The 19,273-nt window shown below is 44.7% G+C and overlaps 1 protein-coding gene across 1 annotated transcript in view; it reads left to right on the plus strand.

The window, feature by feature from the left end:
- The first annotated feature begins 1,063 nt into the window (after positions 1 to 1,063).
- The window catches only part of WSCD1 (WSC domain containing 1), a 45,273-nt gene continuing 27,063 nt past the window's right edge, over positions 1,064 to 19,273 (plus strand). Inside the window, exons 1-3 of the mRNA XM_063146626.1 lie at positions 1,064 to 1,689; positions 11,091 to 11,205; positions 17,713 to 17,897. Of these exons, the coding sequence (XP_063002696.1) occupies positions 1,272 to 1,689; positions 11,091 to 11,205; positions 17,713 to 17,897 (718 nt within the window). The 5' untranslated portion in view covers positions 1,064 to 1,271. The remainder of the gene's footprint in view (positions 1,690 to 11,090; positions 11,206 to 17,712; positions 17,898 to 19,273) is intronic.

The following is a 19,273-nucleotide window of genomic DNA, read 5'->3' on the forward strand; positions in this document are numbered from 1 at the left end:
ACACAAATGCACATTTGTGTATGTATTTCCCCTAAGTTTTATAATTTTGTACTATATTTTCCCTAAAATATGTATTTTTGAAAATTTTAATCCTGGAAGCAAAAATTATGCAATTTGCTGAAAATGCAGATCAGACCAAATCCATTCCAATGAGCAGGTATCCCTGTTTCCAGCTCTGATGTCTCTAAGCTTCATCCTATGTATCTGCTTCCTTCGGATTATCCCCGTAGTGCTAAAGCTTTCGCGGTTGTTGTTGTTTTTGCTACCGGGCGACAGCGATCCTTTGCATACCAGGAAGTGAGTTTAAGGGGGAAATGTTAAAAAATCAACAGATGACCCAATTAAATTCAAATTTGGTATGCTTAAAGCTCTCCCTAATATCTATTATTGTGCCGATTTTGGTGTCTTTATCTTTAAAGCTTACGCAGATGAAAGCGTTTTTTTAAAATCCTGCTCCTGTGCCCCAGCGGCGGCTCGGAAGATACGCTCAAAAAGTAGGGGCTAAATACGGCGAATCTTTTGGCTTTATTGCACAATTAAGGCAGGATGCACAGAAGTACTTCACAATCAAAGCAGATTATAAGACGGAAAACTTCTGAGTCCTTTGCACGCAATTTGCAGTGATTGCACAGTATAACACTGGTGTGATAAAGCTCTCTCTCTCTCTCTGTCTCTCTGTCTCTGTCTCTCTCTCTCTCTGTGTGTATGTGCATGTGTGAGAAGGGCTGGGGGAAATGATATTATGAAGTTTCACGTATTCCAAAATGTTCCCAATGCAAATCTTCCTTTTAAGTGGAGGCACTGTGCCCGTAGACAACTGCAAATCTGTGGTTTGCTTCTCACCCCCAATCAACCATTCTCACAGGATTATTGTCTTAAAAGCGTAGACTGATAAACAACAGATGGAGGGACGTTTAGCTAAGAGCAAATGAGCGTGTCATGAGAGCAAATCGTTGTTAGCTGGAGCTCAACAGATTTTACTTTATTATTGCAGATTTTAGGATTTGGGGGTCTGCAGTGTGATGGCCAACAATGAAGAAGGGTGTTCATGATGACCCCCAGTGGTAGATCAGATGCCCTGAAGCCTCAGGACTTCCAAGACGCAGAAGATGATGGGCGTACACCCAACGGTGACAGTGGAAGAGGACATTTTTGAGAGAGGCCGTGTTCTAACATCATGAGATAGACTGATGGGAGGAACTAGCAAGAAGCCTAGCCGTGGCTTCGAGGCCATTCTAAAGGCTTGAGGAGCCCAGGTTCACACTAAGGGTATGGCCAAACCTTTTTTTAGACCACAGAAGTTTCTTCGGAGGACCCAGTTTCTGCTCTTTTTCCTCACAGCGGCTTATCTGATGGCCGGCAGTATTCTGCTCCTGCAGCGATCCCGCTTGGTCCTCCAGCAAGGTGTTCGTGGGACCTCTGGAAACCAGGTCTTACCAGTGGCAGACGTTCTGCTAGGTGCTGGCAGCCCAGATATCAGGCCAGTGCAAAATCCTCACTTGACTCCTAAACTTCTCGTGAACATGGACATGGCCCATGGATCAACACCAGACCAGAAGTACGGGCCACGGTGGCTGATGTCCAGGAATTCTGAACTGAGACAATTGCGAAGGAGGTGGTTCCTCCGGTTTGTCAACGAGCAAGAACCGATGCAGGCAAAGGTGCTGAAACACACACCTGAAAGCAGAGGTAAATGGCGTTTTAAAGCTCTTAATAGTGTGTGTGTGGGGGGGGTAGCATTAACTTATTTATTTATCTTCTTTGGTAGTTTATTTCATTTTTTTGCTGCCCAATAACCAAAGCTCTCTGGGTGGTATTTATTTATTTATTTATTAAATTTATATACTGCCCCATAGCCAAAGCTCTCTGAGCGGTTTACGAAGATTAAAACACGGAACATTAAAAACAAGTATACAAAATTGAAAACCATAAAAGCATAAAAACTGATTACGTACAATATTCTGGGTCAGTGTGTGTGTGTGGGGAGGGGGTAGCATTAACTTATTTATTTATCTTCTTTGGTAGTTTATTTCATTTTTTTGCTGCCCAATAACCAAAGCTCTCTGGGTGGTATTTATTTATTTATTTATTTATTAAATTTATATACTGCCCCATAGCCAAAGCTCTCTGAGCGGTTTACGAAGATTAAAACACGGAACATTAAAAACAAGTATACAAAATTGAAAACCATAAAAGCATAAAAACTGATTACGTACAATATTCTGGGTCAGTTAAAAACTCAACATACGCTGTTAAATGCCTGGGAGAAAAATCTCGACCTGGTTCTGAAAAGAAAACAATGTTGGTGCCAGGCGAGCCTTGTCGGGGAGATCATTTCATAATTGAGAGGCCACCACTGAAAAGGCCCTCTTCCTTGTTGCCATCCTCTGAGCTTCCCTTGGAGTAGGCCCCTGGAGGAGGACCTTAGATGTTGAACGTAGTGTACAGGTAGGTTCATGTCAGGAGAGGCGTTCCATCAAGCATTGTGGTCCCAAGCCATGTAAGGCTTTATAGGCTAAAACCAGCACATTGAATCAGGCTCAGAAACATACAGGCAGCCAATGCAAGGGCGCCAGAATCAGTCTTATATGTTCGAACCTTCTGGTTTCGGTTATCAATCTGGCTGCTGTATTTTGCACAAGCTGTAGCAGGAACCCCAAAATTTACATAAGTCCAATTAAGTCCCCCCCCCAATTAAGTCCCCCCCAATCCTGAACTCTCACTAAAAATTGGAAAACGTCATTGGCCATGATTCCCTCTGGGTGCAGAATAGTATCCGGGAATGTCAAACTTCAGGCCTGCCAACCAAATATGACCACTTTCTCCCCCACTCCCCCCCCTATGTCCAGTGCTTTCACCACTTTTGTGTATTTCCTCTACCCCCCCCCCCCCATTCTAAAAGGCTGAAGTACCTAAAGGCTTCACGACTGGAACTGAGATCTTTAAGCAAAAATACGCTAGGATTTTGGCCCCATAGGACGTGGCCCCCGAGAACTCCTCTGGAATTAAATCCAGCCCATGGGCAGAAAGACATTTGCAACTCTGCTCAGGGGCACTGCGTTATTGTAGGAATGCCAAGCCCCTGCCCCCACCCCAAAGAAATGCATCAGGTTTTTTGTTGCATTGGCCACGCCCCCTTGCCTTTGGCTCCACCCACCACTGGAATGCACGTGCACGCACACACACACACACACACACACACACACACACACGGAGCTTCTCCAAAACTGAATTCTGTCCTTGCAGTTTGACACCCTTGCTGTAAGCGTTCATGGGCCTGGAGTCCAATCTACAGAGTAGTTTAATTTTTATTTATTTTAATGCTTTTTATGCTTTTTAAACTTTGTATATTTGTTTTTAATGTTTACTATTTCTAACTTTTGTAAACCGCCCAGAGAGCTTCGGCTATGGGGCGGTATATAAATGCAAATAATAATAATAATAATAATAATAATAATAATAATAATAATAATAATAATAATAATAATATCCAGCCCCCAATAAGACCTGAGCCTGCTCAGTAGCTACATAATGCTGAGAGTCAATTGGGGGGGGGGGATCTACACTACTGCTTTTAAAACGCTTTAAAGCACATTGAAAACGTTTTGAAAACTGTATATGGAGTGTGTCCTGGGCCCCAACAGTTGTCAAAACTGTTATAAAGCACTTTAAAGCAGTAGTGTAGATCCCCCCTTGGAAAAGAAAAATGGAAACTGAGGAACTGAACGAAATATGCTGGCTGGATGGATGGCAGGCAAACGGGGCAGGAGAACTCTGGGGAGGGGTTGCATACACTACAACATTAACAACAGCAACAACAACAACACATGCATTTATATCTCAATATTTTTCCTCCAAGGAGTTCAAGAAGGCATAACATCATTCTCCTTCCTCCATTTTATCCTCACAACAAACCTGGGTGCTAGGCTAGTCCGAGAGACAGAAACCGGCCCAAGGCCACCCAGTGACCTTAAAAGCTAGGTTGGGATTTGTCCCTGGCGTTCCCTAGAATCATAGAATCATAGAATAGCAGAGTTGGAAGGGGCCTACAAGGCCATCAAGTCCAACCCCCTGCTCAATGCAGGAATCCACCCTAAAGCATCCCTGACAGGTGGTTGCCCAGCTGCCTCTTGAAGGCCTCTAGTGTGGGAGAGCCCACCACCTCCCTAGGTAACTGGTTCCATTGTCGTACTGCTCTAACAGTCAGGAAGTTTTTCCTGATGTCCAGCCGGAATCTGGCTTCCTTTAACTTGAGCCCGTTATTCCGTGTCCTGCACTCTGGGAGGATCGTGAAGAGATCCTGGCCCTCCTCTGTGCGACAGCCTTTTAAGTATTTGAAGAGTGCTCTCATGTCTCCCCTCAATCTTCTCTTCTCCAGGCTAAACATGCCCAGTTCTTTCAGTCTCTCTTCATAGGGCTTTGTTTCCAGACCCCTGATCATCCTGGTTGCCCTCCTCTGAACACGCTCCAGCTTGTCTGCGTCCCTAGTTCTGGTCTCACATTTCAAGCACTGGTGGAGGTGGTGGTAGCAGTCGTGGTAATGTCATCACCACCACCACCATCACCGTAGTCTTGGCCATCTTGGCTGGTAATGATGGGAATTGTTTTGTATCTGGAGAGTATGAGGTTGGGGAAGACGGTGTTATTAAATATGAAATAGTCTGGGAGGGGGAACAGATTGAAATTGCAAAAACATTTTTAAAAATTGAGATCCCACCTGCCAAATTAATGAGCTGTTAGTACCAGATGTTTCGGATTTTTCAGCTGCAATGGGCAAGAATGAAAGCTGTGAAACAGAGCCCATGCAAATATATAGAAGCACACAACTCCCATCTTTTAGTGGGTTATTGTGGGTGTCTGTTCACAGCTTGAGAATTTCCTAATTGCATATTTGCAAATTGCCGATGTTCACCTCTGCAGAAGAAATGCAGCATTCACCTTGTCTCAACATCTTATTTCCAGAGTTCTGGCTTTTCCTTCTACATCATTGATTATTTTTATTTTTTAAAGAAAGATTTAGAGTATTATTTTTAGCCAAAACCTGGAGCCAACATTTGAGCTGCTTGTTGGGAATCTATCTGTGAAATCCTATCATTCGGAGAATATATTAGCTGACAAAATGCATGAGAAAGAGAAACCTGCAAAAAAGAAAGCAAAACAAGAAAAAGCAAGGTTCAAGGTTACATGGCTAGTGTACCTTTTGAGTCTCCAAGGCAGGGTTCCCCAACATGGTGCCATCCAGATGTTCGGAATTATTTTATTTGTTAGTCAAAGCTCTGTGTGGTTCTCAAAATACAACATGATAACCCATAATATGCCAGGATCTCTTCTCGATCCTCCCAGAATGCAGGACGCGGAATAATGGGCTCAAGTTACAGGAAGTCAGATTCCAGCTGGACATCAGGAAAAACTTCCTGACTGTTAGAGCAGTACAACAATGGAACCAGTTACCTAGGGAGGTGGTGGGCTCTCCCACATGGGAGGCCTTCAAGAGGCAGCTAGACAGCCATCTCTCAGGGATGCCTTAAGGTAGATTCCTGCATTGAGCAGGGGTTGGACTCGATGGCCTTATAGGCCCCTTCCAACTCCACCATTCTATGATTGAAACGGCCCAGAAATAGACTCTAACTCCCATTACTAAAAGTCAGTATGGTAGGGTGACCCTATGAAAAGGAGGACAGGGCTCCTGTATCTTTAACAGATGCATAGAAAAGGGAATTTCAGCAAGTGTCATTTGTATATATGGAGAACCTGGTGAAATTTCCTCTTCATCACACCAGTTGAAGCTGCAGGAGCCCTGCCCTCTTTTGAATCTAGAACTGTATGCAACATAGAATCTATGATTCTATGAAAACATGCAAACTCAGGCACTAATTCTTATGATGGCCAGCTGGGATGGGAAAGGCTGAGGAGTATGTGCAAATGCCCTGTCTTTCGTTGTGCAATCATCTCTCTGGTAGTCTGAAGCCTCCTTGGATACCCACACTTCCCACCCAGGGGAAGACATCATGAATTTATTTTACTTTTCAGATCAGGAAGTGCAGACCATACTTGGAGACTGTATAGCAATGATGAGATGTGTAAGAGAAAGGAAAATGCAGACAGTAGCCACCTCACAGTGTTTAGCGTGACCCTGTGAAAATGAGGACAGGGCTCCTGTATCTTTAACAGTTGTATTGAAAAGGGAATTTCAGCAGGTGTCATTTGTATATATATATGGAGAACCTGGTGAAATTTCCTCTTCATCACACCAGTTGAAGCTGCAGGAGCCCTGGCCTCTTTTGAATCTAGTATAGCTCCTGCAGCTTTAACTGTTGTGATGAAGAGGGGGTTTCACCAGGTTCTCCATATATATACAAATGACACCTGCTGAAATTCCCTTTCCTATGCAACTGTAAAAGATCCAGGAGCCTGGTCCTCCTTTCCATATGGTCACCCTAAGTATGGCCAATGGTCAAGAATGATGAGATTTGTAGTGCAAAACGTTGGAGGGGGGGCACAAGGTTTGGGAGGGCTGGTCTAGGCTCTGTTCACAAAGAATTTATAATAAACCTATGAGGTTTTGCCGAGCAGGCATTACCCCACCCCTACATGCAGACATCTTGGGAGCTGCAGCTAAGTGCAAAATGCAAAATGACTGGAACATCATGTAAAGGTCTCAAAGGAATCGCACTGGCTGCCAATATGCTTCTGGTTGGAATTCAAGGTGTTGGCAATGACATTTAAAGCCCTAAACGGTTTGGGACCTCGATACTTGAGGAAGCGCCTCTTCCAGCCCTGGATGAACCTTTAAGCAATCTAAGCACATGCTTTGGGCACCAAGGGAATTGGGCACCACAGGATACTGGTATCATAGCTGGAGCCATCTAATTTTGAGGAATTCCAGATTACAAATTGTTTTCAGTAAATTTTTGCATTTGCATTTTTTCCCTTATAACAGTTTTATTTTTTAAAAATGCATAAAACAGTGATGAAAATTTGTATTTTTCCCCTGTTGCCCTAGTTCTAAGTAATTGGCTTATATTGCTTGCTGCTACTTAGTGTTAAATAAATATAATTAAAAAAACCCCAGTTTATATTTAATATAGTTGTGTGTTCTGGCGTGGGGGATGGCCTTGAAGAAAACTGAGTTTTTAATGTCTTGTGTCACCTTCAGCACTTATTGAGTCTTAGGCCTTAGCTAGACCTAAGGTTTATCCCAGGATCGTCCCGGGGTCATCCCTGTTCATGTAAATGACACACAGGGGATCCCGGGAGGAGGCAGGGACGACCCCGGGACGATCCCGGGATAAACCTTCGGTCTAGCTAAGGCCTTAATGTCTTGCCGGCTAAGCAATGGAAGGGCCAAGGGGACACCATTATTGGGCTGGGCTTCGGGCATCAGCTGGTCTTAATCTGGCCCTGGCCTCCCTATATATGCCTGCCCGAGAGTTGAGATCTGTTGAAGACGCCCTCCTCTGTGGCATTCTGGTTGTGGAATGCCTTCTTGGAGGCCTAACTAGCGCCAACGCTGATCTCTTTTTGGTACCAAGTTTAAACATTGCTTTTAATCAAAGCCTTTGAGGGCTAAAGTTGCCTAAAACCTACACATAGTTTTAAATGTTTTCATAGAATCATAGAATAGCAGAGTTGGAAGGGGCCTACAAGGCCATCGAGTCCAACCCCCTGCTCAATGCAGGAATCCACCCTAAAGCATCCCCGACAGATGCTTGTCCAGCTGTCTCTTGAAGGCCTCTAGTGTGGGAGAGCCCACAACCTCCCTAGGTAACTGGTTCCATTGTCGCACTGCTCTAACAGTCAGGAAGTTTTTCCTGATGTCCAGCTGGAATCTGGCTTCTTTTAACTTGAGTCCATTATTCCGTGTCCTGCACTCTGGGAGGATCGAGAAGAGATCCTGGCCCTCCTCTGTGTGACAACCTTTTAAGTATTTGAAGAGTGCTATCATGTCTCCCCTCAATCTTCTCTTCTCCAGGCTAAACATGTCCAGTTCTTTCAGTCTCTCTTCATAGGGCTTTGTTTCCAGACCCCTGATCATCCTGGTTGCCTCCTCTGAACATTGCTTTTAATTTTTCTACTGGTTTAAACTTGTTAATAGTTTGATACGATTTTATCTGTATACCTTATTTATTGTTTTATACTGTTTGAATTGGTTTTACCTGTATGCCACCATGAGATGCCAATGATATAGGGTGGGATGCACATTCTTTAATAAATAAATAAATAATTTTTTTTTTTTAAAAACTGTTCAGTTAACATTGATATTCAAGCTTTTGTAAACCACCCAGATTGCTTCGGCTATGGGGCGGTATATAAATTTAATAAATAAATAAATTTACAGGCTAAAACCTTAATCTTCCACCAATAAAATGTTAGTGAAAATTCTGTGGTATTGCATTAGGTTAGGGTGACCATATGAAAAGGAGGACAGGTCTCCTGTATCTTTAACAGTTGTATTGAAAAGGGAAATTCAGCAAGTGTCATTTGTATATCTGGAGAACCTGGTGAAATTCCCCCTTCATCACAGAGTTAAAGCTGCAGGTGCCCTGCCCTCTTTTAAATCTGGTCACTCTAGTATAGCTCCTGCAGCTTTAACTGTTGTGATGAAGAGGGAATTTCACCAGGTGTTCCATATATACAAATGACACCTGCTGAAACTCCTTTTTCTATGCAACTGTTAAAGATATGGGAGCCCTGTCCTCCTTTTCATAGGGTCACCCTACATTAGGTGAGCCAATGAGACACAATTTGCAGCCTGGAAATAACTATTTTTATCCCAAGCCATCAGTATAATAATACTTTCCCTTACTATTTATAGCCTTCAGTGACTCCATTTAGTATTAATGTGTCAGAATTCATATTTTCATGTACTTTTTTTAATCTGCCTTGGTTCAGATTGTCCAGATAAATTTAGGTGTGCATTTATAAAGCACTCTGCATATTCCTTACACTGTCAGATCCTTTGCAGTTTAACATATAAAGTTAAAGATATTTTTTTTGTTAATTTTAAAAATGTAGCCCATTATTGCAGATGTCAAAGGAAAAGAATGCAAGGTGGGGGAATCTGAAATCTGAAAAATTTATCAGGCTCGATCACATCAGCATTCTCATTTCTCCACTGTCAAGCTTGCTCCATTCTAGTTCCACGGGGCTGTGATGCGTGTGTGTGTGTGTTTGTGGGTGTCCACACACACACAGGCATTTGTACATATTTTCATGTGCAATTCCCAAATGCATAGACTTCGTAACCATGCACCCATTGACTAAAGCTTCTTTGGACACAGTTTAGAAATGTACACAATTTTCATTGTGTGCATTTTTCAATTGTGTGTGTTAATAGACACGTTGTTTTGTGCGATGCGTTGCAAGCTTATATATGTATTTCTGACCGCAAATTGCATTCAGATCTGTGTTCACTTCAAGGTGATATGAATTGGGTAAATCTATAAGAAAAAAAATCCATGACAAATTGAATTTCCCAACGACCCCTACTGTATGGCTGCCGGACTTGTTCAGCAGAATTCAAGATGGTGGCTACTGGGCTGCCCACATCTTGGTTGAATGAAACCAAGAGAAAGGCACAAGTTGTGTGTGTAAAACCCAGGGCTGTGTAAAACTCTCCCCTCCCACGTTCGCCAGATCTGCAAACAAAAAGCAAAGATGTGTTTCCTCCAGCTCCCATTTGCAGTCACCATGGCAAGCACTTCCTGAGTAAAAGGGGGAAGGAGGGACGACTCCTTTGACAAGTACAGAATATGGCTCTGCTGGGCTAAACCAAGTAAAGTGTGGAGAGAATGAAACTGGCAAGGAAAACGAGAAGAGCGGGAACATGCCTCTGCATAAGGAAAGGCAGGCCTGCGATCACGCGCAGTCGCACAAAAGCAACAATTGTTTTTTTAAAATAATAATAATAATAATACAGCAATATTTGTGCACACTTCAAGATCCAAGCAAAACAATTTTAAATATTGCTCAAATTGCAATTTGTGCAAATGGTGGAACCCAAATTGCAGCCATTGAAACAAACAAACAAACTGGATTGTATGGGCTGGATTTGCTATAGAACAAGTCAACAGCAGATTGTTGACCGGGGCTGGTTACAGGGAGCAGACAACTCCCCTGTTAAAACAGCTCCACTGGCTTCCAGTCTGTTTCCGGGCACAATTCAAAGTGTTGCTTATGACCTACAAAGCCCTCTATGGCTCGGGTCCAGGTTATCTGAAAGACCGTATTCTCCCTTATGAGCCTGCCCGGGCTTTGAGATCTTCTGGAGAAGGCCTTCTTTCAGTCCCATCATCTTCACAGGAGCGCTTGGTGGGAACAAGGGAGAGGGCCTTCTCGGTGGCTGCTCCAGTGCTTTGGAACTCTCTTCTCGGGGAAGCTAGACCGACTCCCTCCTTGATGGGCTTTCGGAAGCAGGCTAAAACTTTTTTGTTCCAGCAGGCCTTTGGAGAATAATCTGGTCCTCCATCTATGTTAATGACTTATAATTTTGTTGTGTATTTTTAAACTTTTTTTTCTTAACATTTCTTTTCCTAGGTTTTAAAATGTATATTTTAAACTTTGTAAGACTGCCTTGAGGCCCAGTATTGGGCAAAAGGCGGGATACTACTACTGCTACTACTACTAACAACAACAACAATAACAGAAGGGAGATGGAATGGAAAACCGTAGGGTGGAAGCAGAATAAATCCATCAAGCCTCAGCCCTCAAACAGAACTCTCTGACATCCCTCATGGTGGTTCACACACACACACACACACACACACACACACACAGAGAGAGAGAGAGAGAGAGAGAGAGAGAGAGAGAGAGAGTGCTTCAGTTCCCAATACTAGATGTTACCAGGATGAGGGGAGAAAGGGACCCAGAGAGCCTGAAACTCCCTGCTTGTGGGTATACCTGGTTCTGCTCCTGTCCCTACTGCTGGCAAACCTTTTTCGTGTCCCCTCGCTGCAGATACTGCTGCTGCTATTGCGTGACTGAAAGAGCAGGCTGGGCTGATCCATTTAAGGATTGTTTTTTTAAAAAAACACAAATGTTCCCACCTACGAGATTCTTTCTCACTGTTTGTACTGTTTCATGTACTCAAGGTACTTACGTCGGATGCTTCAGTGACGATTCCAGAGAGAGGACTCTGAAAGGCGCGGTATTTTATGACTTGAGGAAAATGACAGTTTCGCACTGCCAGGAAGCTTGTGCTGAGAGGTAAAATCTCTTTCTCTGTATAAACGTATAGAGCTCCTTTAGCGTTCTGACCTGTTCTGATTGAAACCCAGAGCAGATTCACGGCCCCAGTGACATCAGTGCCACCAGCCTCGACTGGTCGGGAACAACCATGTATGCTACTCCCAGGAAGAAACATAGAATCATAGAATCAATCATAGAACAGCATTGTTGGCAGGGGCCTACAAGGCCATCGAGTCCAACCCCCTGCTCAATGCAGGGATCCACCCTAAAGCATCCCTGACAGATGGTTGTCCAGCTGCCTCTTGAAGGACTCTAGTGTGGGAGAGCCCACCACCTCCCTAGGTCATTGGTTCCATTGTCGTACTGCTCTAACAGTCAGGAAGTTTTTCCTGATGTCCAGACGGAATCTGGCTTCCTGTAACTTGAGCCCATTATTCCATGTCCTGCACTCTGGGAGGATCGAGAAGAGATCCTGGCCCTCCTCTGTGTGACAACCTTTTAAGTATTTGAAGAGTGCTCTCATGTCTCCCCTCAACCTTCTCTTCTTCAGGCTAAACATGCCCAGTTCTTTCAGTCTCTCTTCATAGGGCTTTGTTTCCAGACCCCTGATCATAGAATCATAGAATCATAGAATAGAAGAGTTGGAAGGGGCCTACAAGGCCATCGAGTCCAACCCCCTGCTCAGTGCAGGGATCCACCCTAAGCATCCCTGACAGATGCTTATCCAGCTGCCTCTTGAAGGCCTCTAGTGTGGGAAAGCCCACAACCTCAGAGAGAAGATGGGATTAAATAGATACATATAAGACTTGATGCCACAACTATTCACGTGGCGTAATGTGAGCGTATGACAAGGGCAAGTGGAAGCAGGTCTGCTGGTTCCATATCTAGCACTGAGCTAAAAAAGACTTACATGTGTCTGTTTGTACCCCACCAAAGAGGGCATTTCCAGCCATGTCCACAGGGCAGGGCAGATTCTATCCATTTGGGCAGGCAGCGAGCTGATTAGACCTGTGCACAAATAGCCTCTCAAAATCCTCCATCTTCTATAAGGTTGGGAAAGTTTGGATGGGGGACGGGGTCTGTTTCACTGAACATCCCCAGGGGGAAGGAGAAATTCTCCCACAGTTTCTCAGGACTTGGGGCTCGCCATAGCCGAGCAGTAGCAGTATGTTTCTACTTCCTTAATTTTTTTGATGTGGTTTTTGGCAGCCTGGTTACCATTTTGCATCTGCCACAATACCCCAGACCTACCATCATTCTTGGGGCGTTGTGTTAGGCATCACACAAGTTGTTGTTGGTGGGGAAATAGGGGAATATTCAGAGAAATGGCTGCAAGGTAGCCTTACTTTCTACGAAGATGAGAAAAAGCAGAAATCTCAGAAAGGGATGTCTTTGGATAAAGTTCAGCTGAGCTCTACTTCTGACGGGAGAGAATAGAGCACACCAACTCTTTGCGACAAGTTGAGCTGAAAGCACCTGCCTCTCATCACTCTGTCCCATAGAAAGGCTCAGTGGAATACTGTTATTTTTTATATTTATTTATTTATTTATTTATTTATTGCATTTATGTTGTTGTTTATTCGTTCAGTCGTTTCCGACTCTTCGTGACTTCATGGACCAGCCCACACCAGAGCTTTCTGTCGGCCGTCGCCACCCCTAGCTCCCCCAAGGTCAAGTCTGTCCCCTCCAGAATATCATCCATCCATCTTACCCTTGGTCGGCCCCTCTTCCTTTTGCCTTCCCCTTTCCCTAGCATCAGCCTCTTCTCCAGGGCGTTTACAAAATTTTAAAACAGTAAATATTAAAAAAAATATACAACATTTAAAAACATAAAAAGCATAAAAACACAGAATTCTTATAGACAGCTATTCTGGGGTTCGTTAAAAACAAACAAATTCAGCATATGTTGTTAAATACTGTTAAATGCCTGGGAAAAGAGAAAGGTCTTAACCTGGTGCCGAAAAGATAACAGTGTTGGTGCCAGGCGAGCCTCGTCGGGGAGATCATTCCATAATTGAGGGGCCACCACTGAAAAGGCCCTCTGCCTTGTTGCCATCCTCCGAGCTTCCCTCGGAGTAGGCACTCAGAGGAGGACTTTAGATGTTGAGCGCAGTGTACGGGTAGGTTCATGTCAGGAGAGGCGTTCCGTTAGGTATTGTGGTCCCAAGCTGTGTAGGGCTTTGTAGGTCAAAACCAGCACCTTGAATTGGGCTCGGAAACACAGGCCGCAGCTAGACCTAAGGTTTATCCTGGGATCATCCAGGGTTCGCCCCTGCCTGAGCACTGGATCCCCTGTGTGTCACCTAAATGAACAGGTTTGACCCCTGGACAATTCAGGGATAAACCTTAGGTCTAGCTATGGCCATCTAGGCAGCCAATGCAGTCCTGAAGTAGTGTCCTACCCAGGGGCACTGTAGGGGAAATGGGATGGCTGCCACTGCCACCGGCCACCCACCCCGGCACTCCAGGTTCTCAGGCAGAGCGAGCGGGAGAGAGAACTCTTTCCCATCACCTGCTCCTTTGAGCTGAAGATGCTGGAGATAGAAACAGAACCCTTTTGCATGCAAAGCAGGCGATCCACCACTGTGCTTCCGCCTGTGTTGACACTCATTTCTGGCTCCCTTCTTCCATGTGAAGCTTCTCTTATCCCAAGACTAATTTGGCTGTCTCTGTGAATTTGTCTTTGGTTCTGAGAGTAGTGAATTTTGCTCAAGGGCTCTCCACCTTTGCCAACAGGGATAGAGTGAGAGAGGATTCAGAATTAAACTTGAGGGCTTCGTCTTCACACACACACACACACACACACGCACACACACACACACTTATATACACAACTCAGACACAAAATTAAAGCACTACAGTATTTCAGTTTGTCAACAGCTCTGTTGGTGGCTTTGAGCTTGAGAGGTAGAAACTAGAAAGCTTGACGTCACGTCACACATTATTTTTAGATGCACACCTAACGTGGGAGTTTGCTGCGTCTCCTTGCCATATCCTCACTCCATGACAAACCTGGGTTGGCCTCTGTGAAATGCCCTGTGTCCTCCCTTTGAGAAAGAGAACCTCGGGAGCTGCCTTATATTGGATCAGATTATTTATCTGTGTAAATTTAGGCCTTAGCTAGACCTAAGGTTTATCCCGGGATCTTCCCGGGGTCGTCCCTGCCTGCTCCCGGGATATCCTGTGTGTCATTTACATGAACAGGGACGACCCTGGGATAAACCTTAGGTCTAGCTAAGGCCTTAGTCTTGTCTTTTTTATTTCTGGGTGACTTGCAGTAGGATGGCAAAAGGGTTTCTGATGCCCAATTCTTTAATAATAAGAACAACACACACACACCCAACAGTCCCAGTTCTAAATTTGGCTGGTGAAACCAGGGATGGGTGAGAAATTTGCTCCAACGATTTTTTTTTTAATGGATTTACCCAATTTGTCTGGGTAAAAATGCACACAAAATGTACAACTCCAGCTTACAGGGATTTGAGGCCTTGCATCAAGAGATGAAACCTAGCAAATCTTTTAGCTTTGCTACCTGCTCTTATAGACCAGCAGCCTGGCCTGTTCAAAGCCACCTGACAGACAGGTCCTCTGACCTGTAAACCATGCCCATGTGCCAACAGGGCGGGACTGCACAATCCACTAAGACGATGCTACAATCTGACTGACACTCCTAAACAGTGGCCTCCACCTTTCTAAAACATTCCCAAGAGTCGTGTTTCTCAGAACACTCTTGCTTTCGATGGGAGGCAAATGACGAGGCTTGCTAAGTAATCCACAAAACTTTTATTAAGCAACAAACATCTCTTCTACCTGAAGACAGTCTAACCTCTTGGAAACTTCCCCCTAGGCAAAACTATACAAACTAAGCAAGACAATTGTCCGCTCAAGAAGAATAGGAAGCCACTTCCCAAACGCCCGTAACTTCAGAGAACCTGGTACGGAGGCAGGTTCTGGTGTAATCAAACTGACTTTCTCACGCCTTCCTTCTGCCCCGTGCATTTGAGCTTCTGGCTTGTTATTATTATTATTATTATTTATTTATATAGCACCATCAATGTACATGGTGCTGTACAGATAACACAGTAAATAGCAAGACCCTGCCGCATAGGCTTACAATCTAATAAAGTTGTAGTAAATAATAAAGAGGGAAGGAGAATGCAAACAGGCACAGGGAAGTGTAAACAGGCATCGGGTAGGGTGAAGCTAACAATATGGAGTTAGAACAAACTCAATATTTAAAAGCTATAGGGAAAAGAAAAGTTTTTAGCTGAGTTTTAAAAGCTGTGATTGAGTTGGTAGTTCTCAAGTGTTCTGGAAGAGCGTTCCAGGCGTAAGGGGCAGCAGAAGAAAAAGGACGAAGCCGAGTAAGGGAAGTGGAGGTCCTGGGGCAGGCGAGAAGCATGGCATCAGAGGAGCGGAGAGCACGAGCGGGGCAATAGTGTGAGATGAGAGAGGAGAGATAGGCAGGAGCTAGACCGTGAAGAGCTTTGAAGGTCTTTGAAGGTTGGGATGCTCACCTCCGGAACTGGAAGCTGAAGCAAACTGTGCAAGTTCTGTACAACGTTTGGAAATTAGGATCAAAGGTTCATCCGACGAGCGTTTTATTGCACACTCGTTCCTGGGCACTCCTGGAGTTTGCTCAGGTCCCTCCCATGACGTCGTCTGCCTCCTGTGCCCCTTCCGGCCCTTCTGGCCTCCCTTGTGTGACAAAAGAAAACCTCATTAAGTCCAATGTGTTTTTTTAAATGTGGAATTGCTGCTCTGTGCTGCTGTGTGCAGGAGAAGCAGCGCCATTAGAGCAGCGGACTCAATGGGCCTCGTGTTTGTTCTGTACTTTCTCTTTTGAAAAGAGGAAGTAACTGAGGAACGAAAACACCAGCAGAGAAGCGAAAGTAGGGAGCGTGTTAACCCCCGGTGTGATGGGGCTTGCAGAACAATGGGAGTTTCCTAATGCATGGGTTCCACTTTGGAATTAAAACACCAGGTTATTCCAAAACTCTAAAACCTGAGGGGAAATTCAGATGAGGAGAATTTTGGAAGCATTCCTAATAAACATACCACTGTGCTTCAGCCTTGCTATGAGTATTTGCCTTCTAGGTGCTTTATCAGAGACTGAGGCCATAGTTAGACCTAGGGTTTATCCCTGGATCCTCCAGGGGTCAAACCTGTTCATCTAGGTGACACACAGGGGATCCAGTGCTCAGGCAGGGGCGAACCCTGGATGATCCCAGGATAAACCTTGGGTCTAGCTGTGGCCTGAAACAATTGGGCATGTTTAGCCTGGAGAAGATTGAGGGGAGACATGAGAGCACTCTTCAAATACTTAGAAGGTTGTCACACAGAGGAGGGCCAGGATCTCTTCTCGATCCTCCCAGAGCGCAGGACATGGAATAATGGGCTCAAGTTACAGGAAGCCAGGTTCTGGCTGGACATCAGGAAAAACTTCCTGACTGTTAGAGCAGTACGACAATGGAACCAGTGACCTAGGGAGGTTGTGGGCTCTCCCACACTAGAGGCCTTCAAGAGGCAGCTGGACAACCCTCTGTCAGGGATGCTTTAGGGTGGATTCCTGCATTGAGCAGGGGGTTGGACTTGATGGCCTTGTAGGCCCCTTCCAACTCTGCTATTCTATGATTCTATGATTCATCTACGAAGAATTTTGTGAATTTTTGGTAAGATCTTATCAAAAGCGCCAAACAAAATTCTCAGCCATTTGCACAGGCCAAATACAATAGGTCCAGGTATTCCTAACATGAAGAGGTCCATGTTGTACCTGCCTGCCATGTAGTTGTTAAAGCTGAAATAAAGCTTTAACAACTAAATAAATAAATAAAGACGTGGTGGGCCTAATTGAACAGGGATGAATGCGCAGGGATTCAAACTCTCAAGAACTAAGCAGTCAAAGCCTTCTGCATGGATCTGTCAGTTTTGCTTTCTCTTCCATTCATTTCTTCTAATTTCCAGGGGGTTGGACTCGATGGCCTTATAGGACCCTTCCAACTCTACTATTTTATGATTCTATGATCATCTTTGCAACTCTCTTCTGGATCTTGTTGAGGTTCATAGAATCATAGAATAGCAGAGTTGGAAGGGGCCTACAAGGCCATCGAGTCCAACCCCCTGCTCAATGCAGGAATCAGCATCCTTCTTGGCATCCAGACTGTAATATATTATCCCACATTTCATCTTATTAGTGCTATGTAGAACAGAACTAAATGTTCAAAACAATAGGCATGGTTTGACCTACATCATACTGTACTAAAGATAATGATTCATACAGCCCTGTCTGTACCAGATATAGACAACCCAGTGCCCTCCAGATGTTCTGGACTATACTTCCCATAATCCCTGAGCATTGGTGATGCTGGGTGTGGTGGATGGAAGATGCAATCCAAAACATGTGGAAGGTGTCAGGTTGCTTACCCGTGCCTTATCTGCTGTCTGGGAATTTGCTGTAGTAAAACTGAAGATCCCCTTCTTCCACCCCTGCAAATTATTGAGGGATTTTGCTTTTGTTTTGTCCAGGGCTTATTCGTATGCTGGGTTGGAGTATGGAGCAGAATGCTACTGTGGAAACAAGCTACCGGTGGCTGTTGCAAAGCAGGAAGAGTGCAACAATGAATGTAAAGGAGAGAAAGGAACCATCTGTGGAGGCATAAATAGGCTGTCCGTCTATCGGGTGGAGGAGCCATGGGCTGGATCAAAACGACGTAAGTGATATAAGGGATCCCCTAGCAGGAATGGGGGAGTGGAACGCCTGCTCTCTGTCATTCCAAAGAAAGCAGTGAGAAGGTAGAACTACAGCTTCTCCACCCATGGGATGGATTCTCAGGATATTTGTTCCAGGATCTGCTCCCAATGTGGTATATATATATATATTTTTTTACAAGAGTGCAGCTATTTGGAGGGAGTCTGGGGTACAGTAAGAACATGATGTGCACTTATTATGTTAACACAGTGGATTTCCCAAAGTTGTCCACTTGGTAATGTCTTGGACCACCAGCTGACTATCCCTGTGTAAGGCAGAGTTAACGGTCCAGGATAGTTGGTTGATGCATCATCAGTGGGAGCTCATTGTTAGGAGATGGTTTCCTTGTAAGCCAACCAGAGAGCTTGGGGTGTTGGGCAGAATAGAAATGTAATTAATGAAATGAATGGTCTTTTGGTCATAGAATCATAGAATGGTAGAGTTCGAAGGGGCCTCTAGGGCCATCAGAGGATTGTAGTCTCTGCAGAGGCCACCAGTGGAGGAGGAAGCAGCAGCCGCCAGGCACCTCTCCATCGTGCCTGGGTCCATCTCCAGCTCAGAGCCCCCTCCCTCCTCCTACCAACGGACTCTGCAGAGGCCACCAGTGGGGGAGGAAGCACCAGCCAGGCACCTCTCCATCGTGCCTGGGCCCAGCTCAAGCTGGGAGCCCCCTTCCTCCTGCTGCCAACTGTCACTGCTCAACTTTGCAACTAAGAATGTAGTGCCTGAATGTGCTTTTCTTTTCCCCCTCATCCTCCCTCCCAATCCCCATTTCTTTTGTGTCATATTTTTTAGATTGTAAGCCTGTGGGGCAGGGACTGTCAAGAAATATTTTTGTAAGCCGCCATGGGAGCCTTTTTTGGCTGAAGGGCAGGATAAAAATGCTTAAATAAATAAGTAAATAAATAAATAAAGTCCTACCCCCTGCTCAATGCAGGAATCCACCTTAAAGCATCCCCGACAGATGGTTGTCCAGCTGCCTCTCGAAGACCTCTAGTGTAGGAGAGCCCACAACCTCTGTAGGTAAGTTGGATAGTTGGAATCTCTTTGTGGTTTTGGATGAAATACTCATCTGAACATTTATTTTTATTTATTTATTTATTACATTTTTATACCGCCCAATAGCCGAAGCTCTCTGGGCGGTTCACAAAAACTCTGGGCGGTTCACAACATGGGGAATTTGAGACTCTTACAGCAGCGGGGAAGAGGCAAAGGCATGCATGTGTGCTGGCAGTTTGAAAAAAGTGAGAGCTTTCAGAGAAATCAGCTAGAATTAGTAGAAACCAGTGGACCAGCCTGAGAGATACCCAAGTTGCTCTATAGAGGAAATTAACCGAT

This window comes from Elgaria multicarinata, chromosome 22, assembly GCF_023053635.1.
Source record: "Elgaria multicarinata webbii isolate HBS135686 ecotype San Diego chromosome 22, rElgMul1.1.pri, whole genome shotgun sequence".
Taxonomy (NCBI): domain Eukaryota; kingdom Metazoa; phylum Chordata; class Lepidosauria; order Squamata; family Anguidae; genus Elgaria; species Elgaria multicarinata.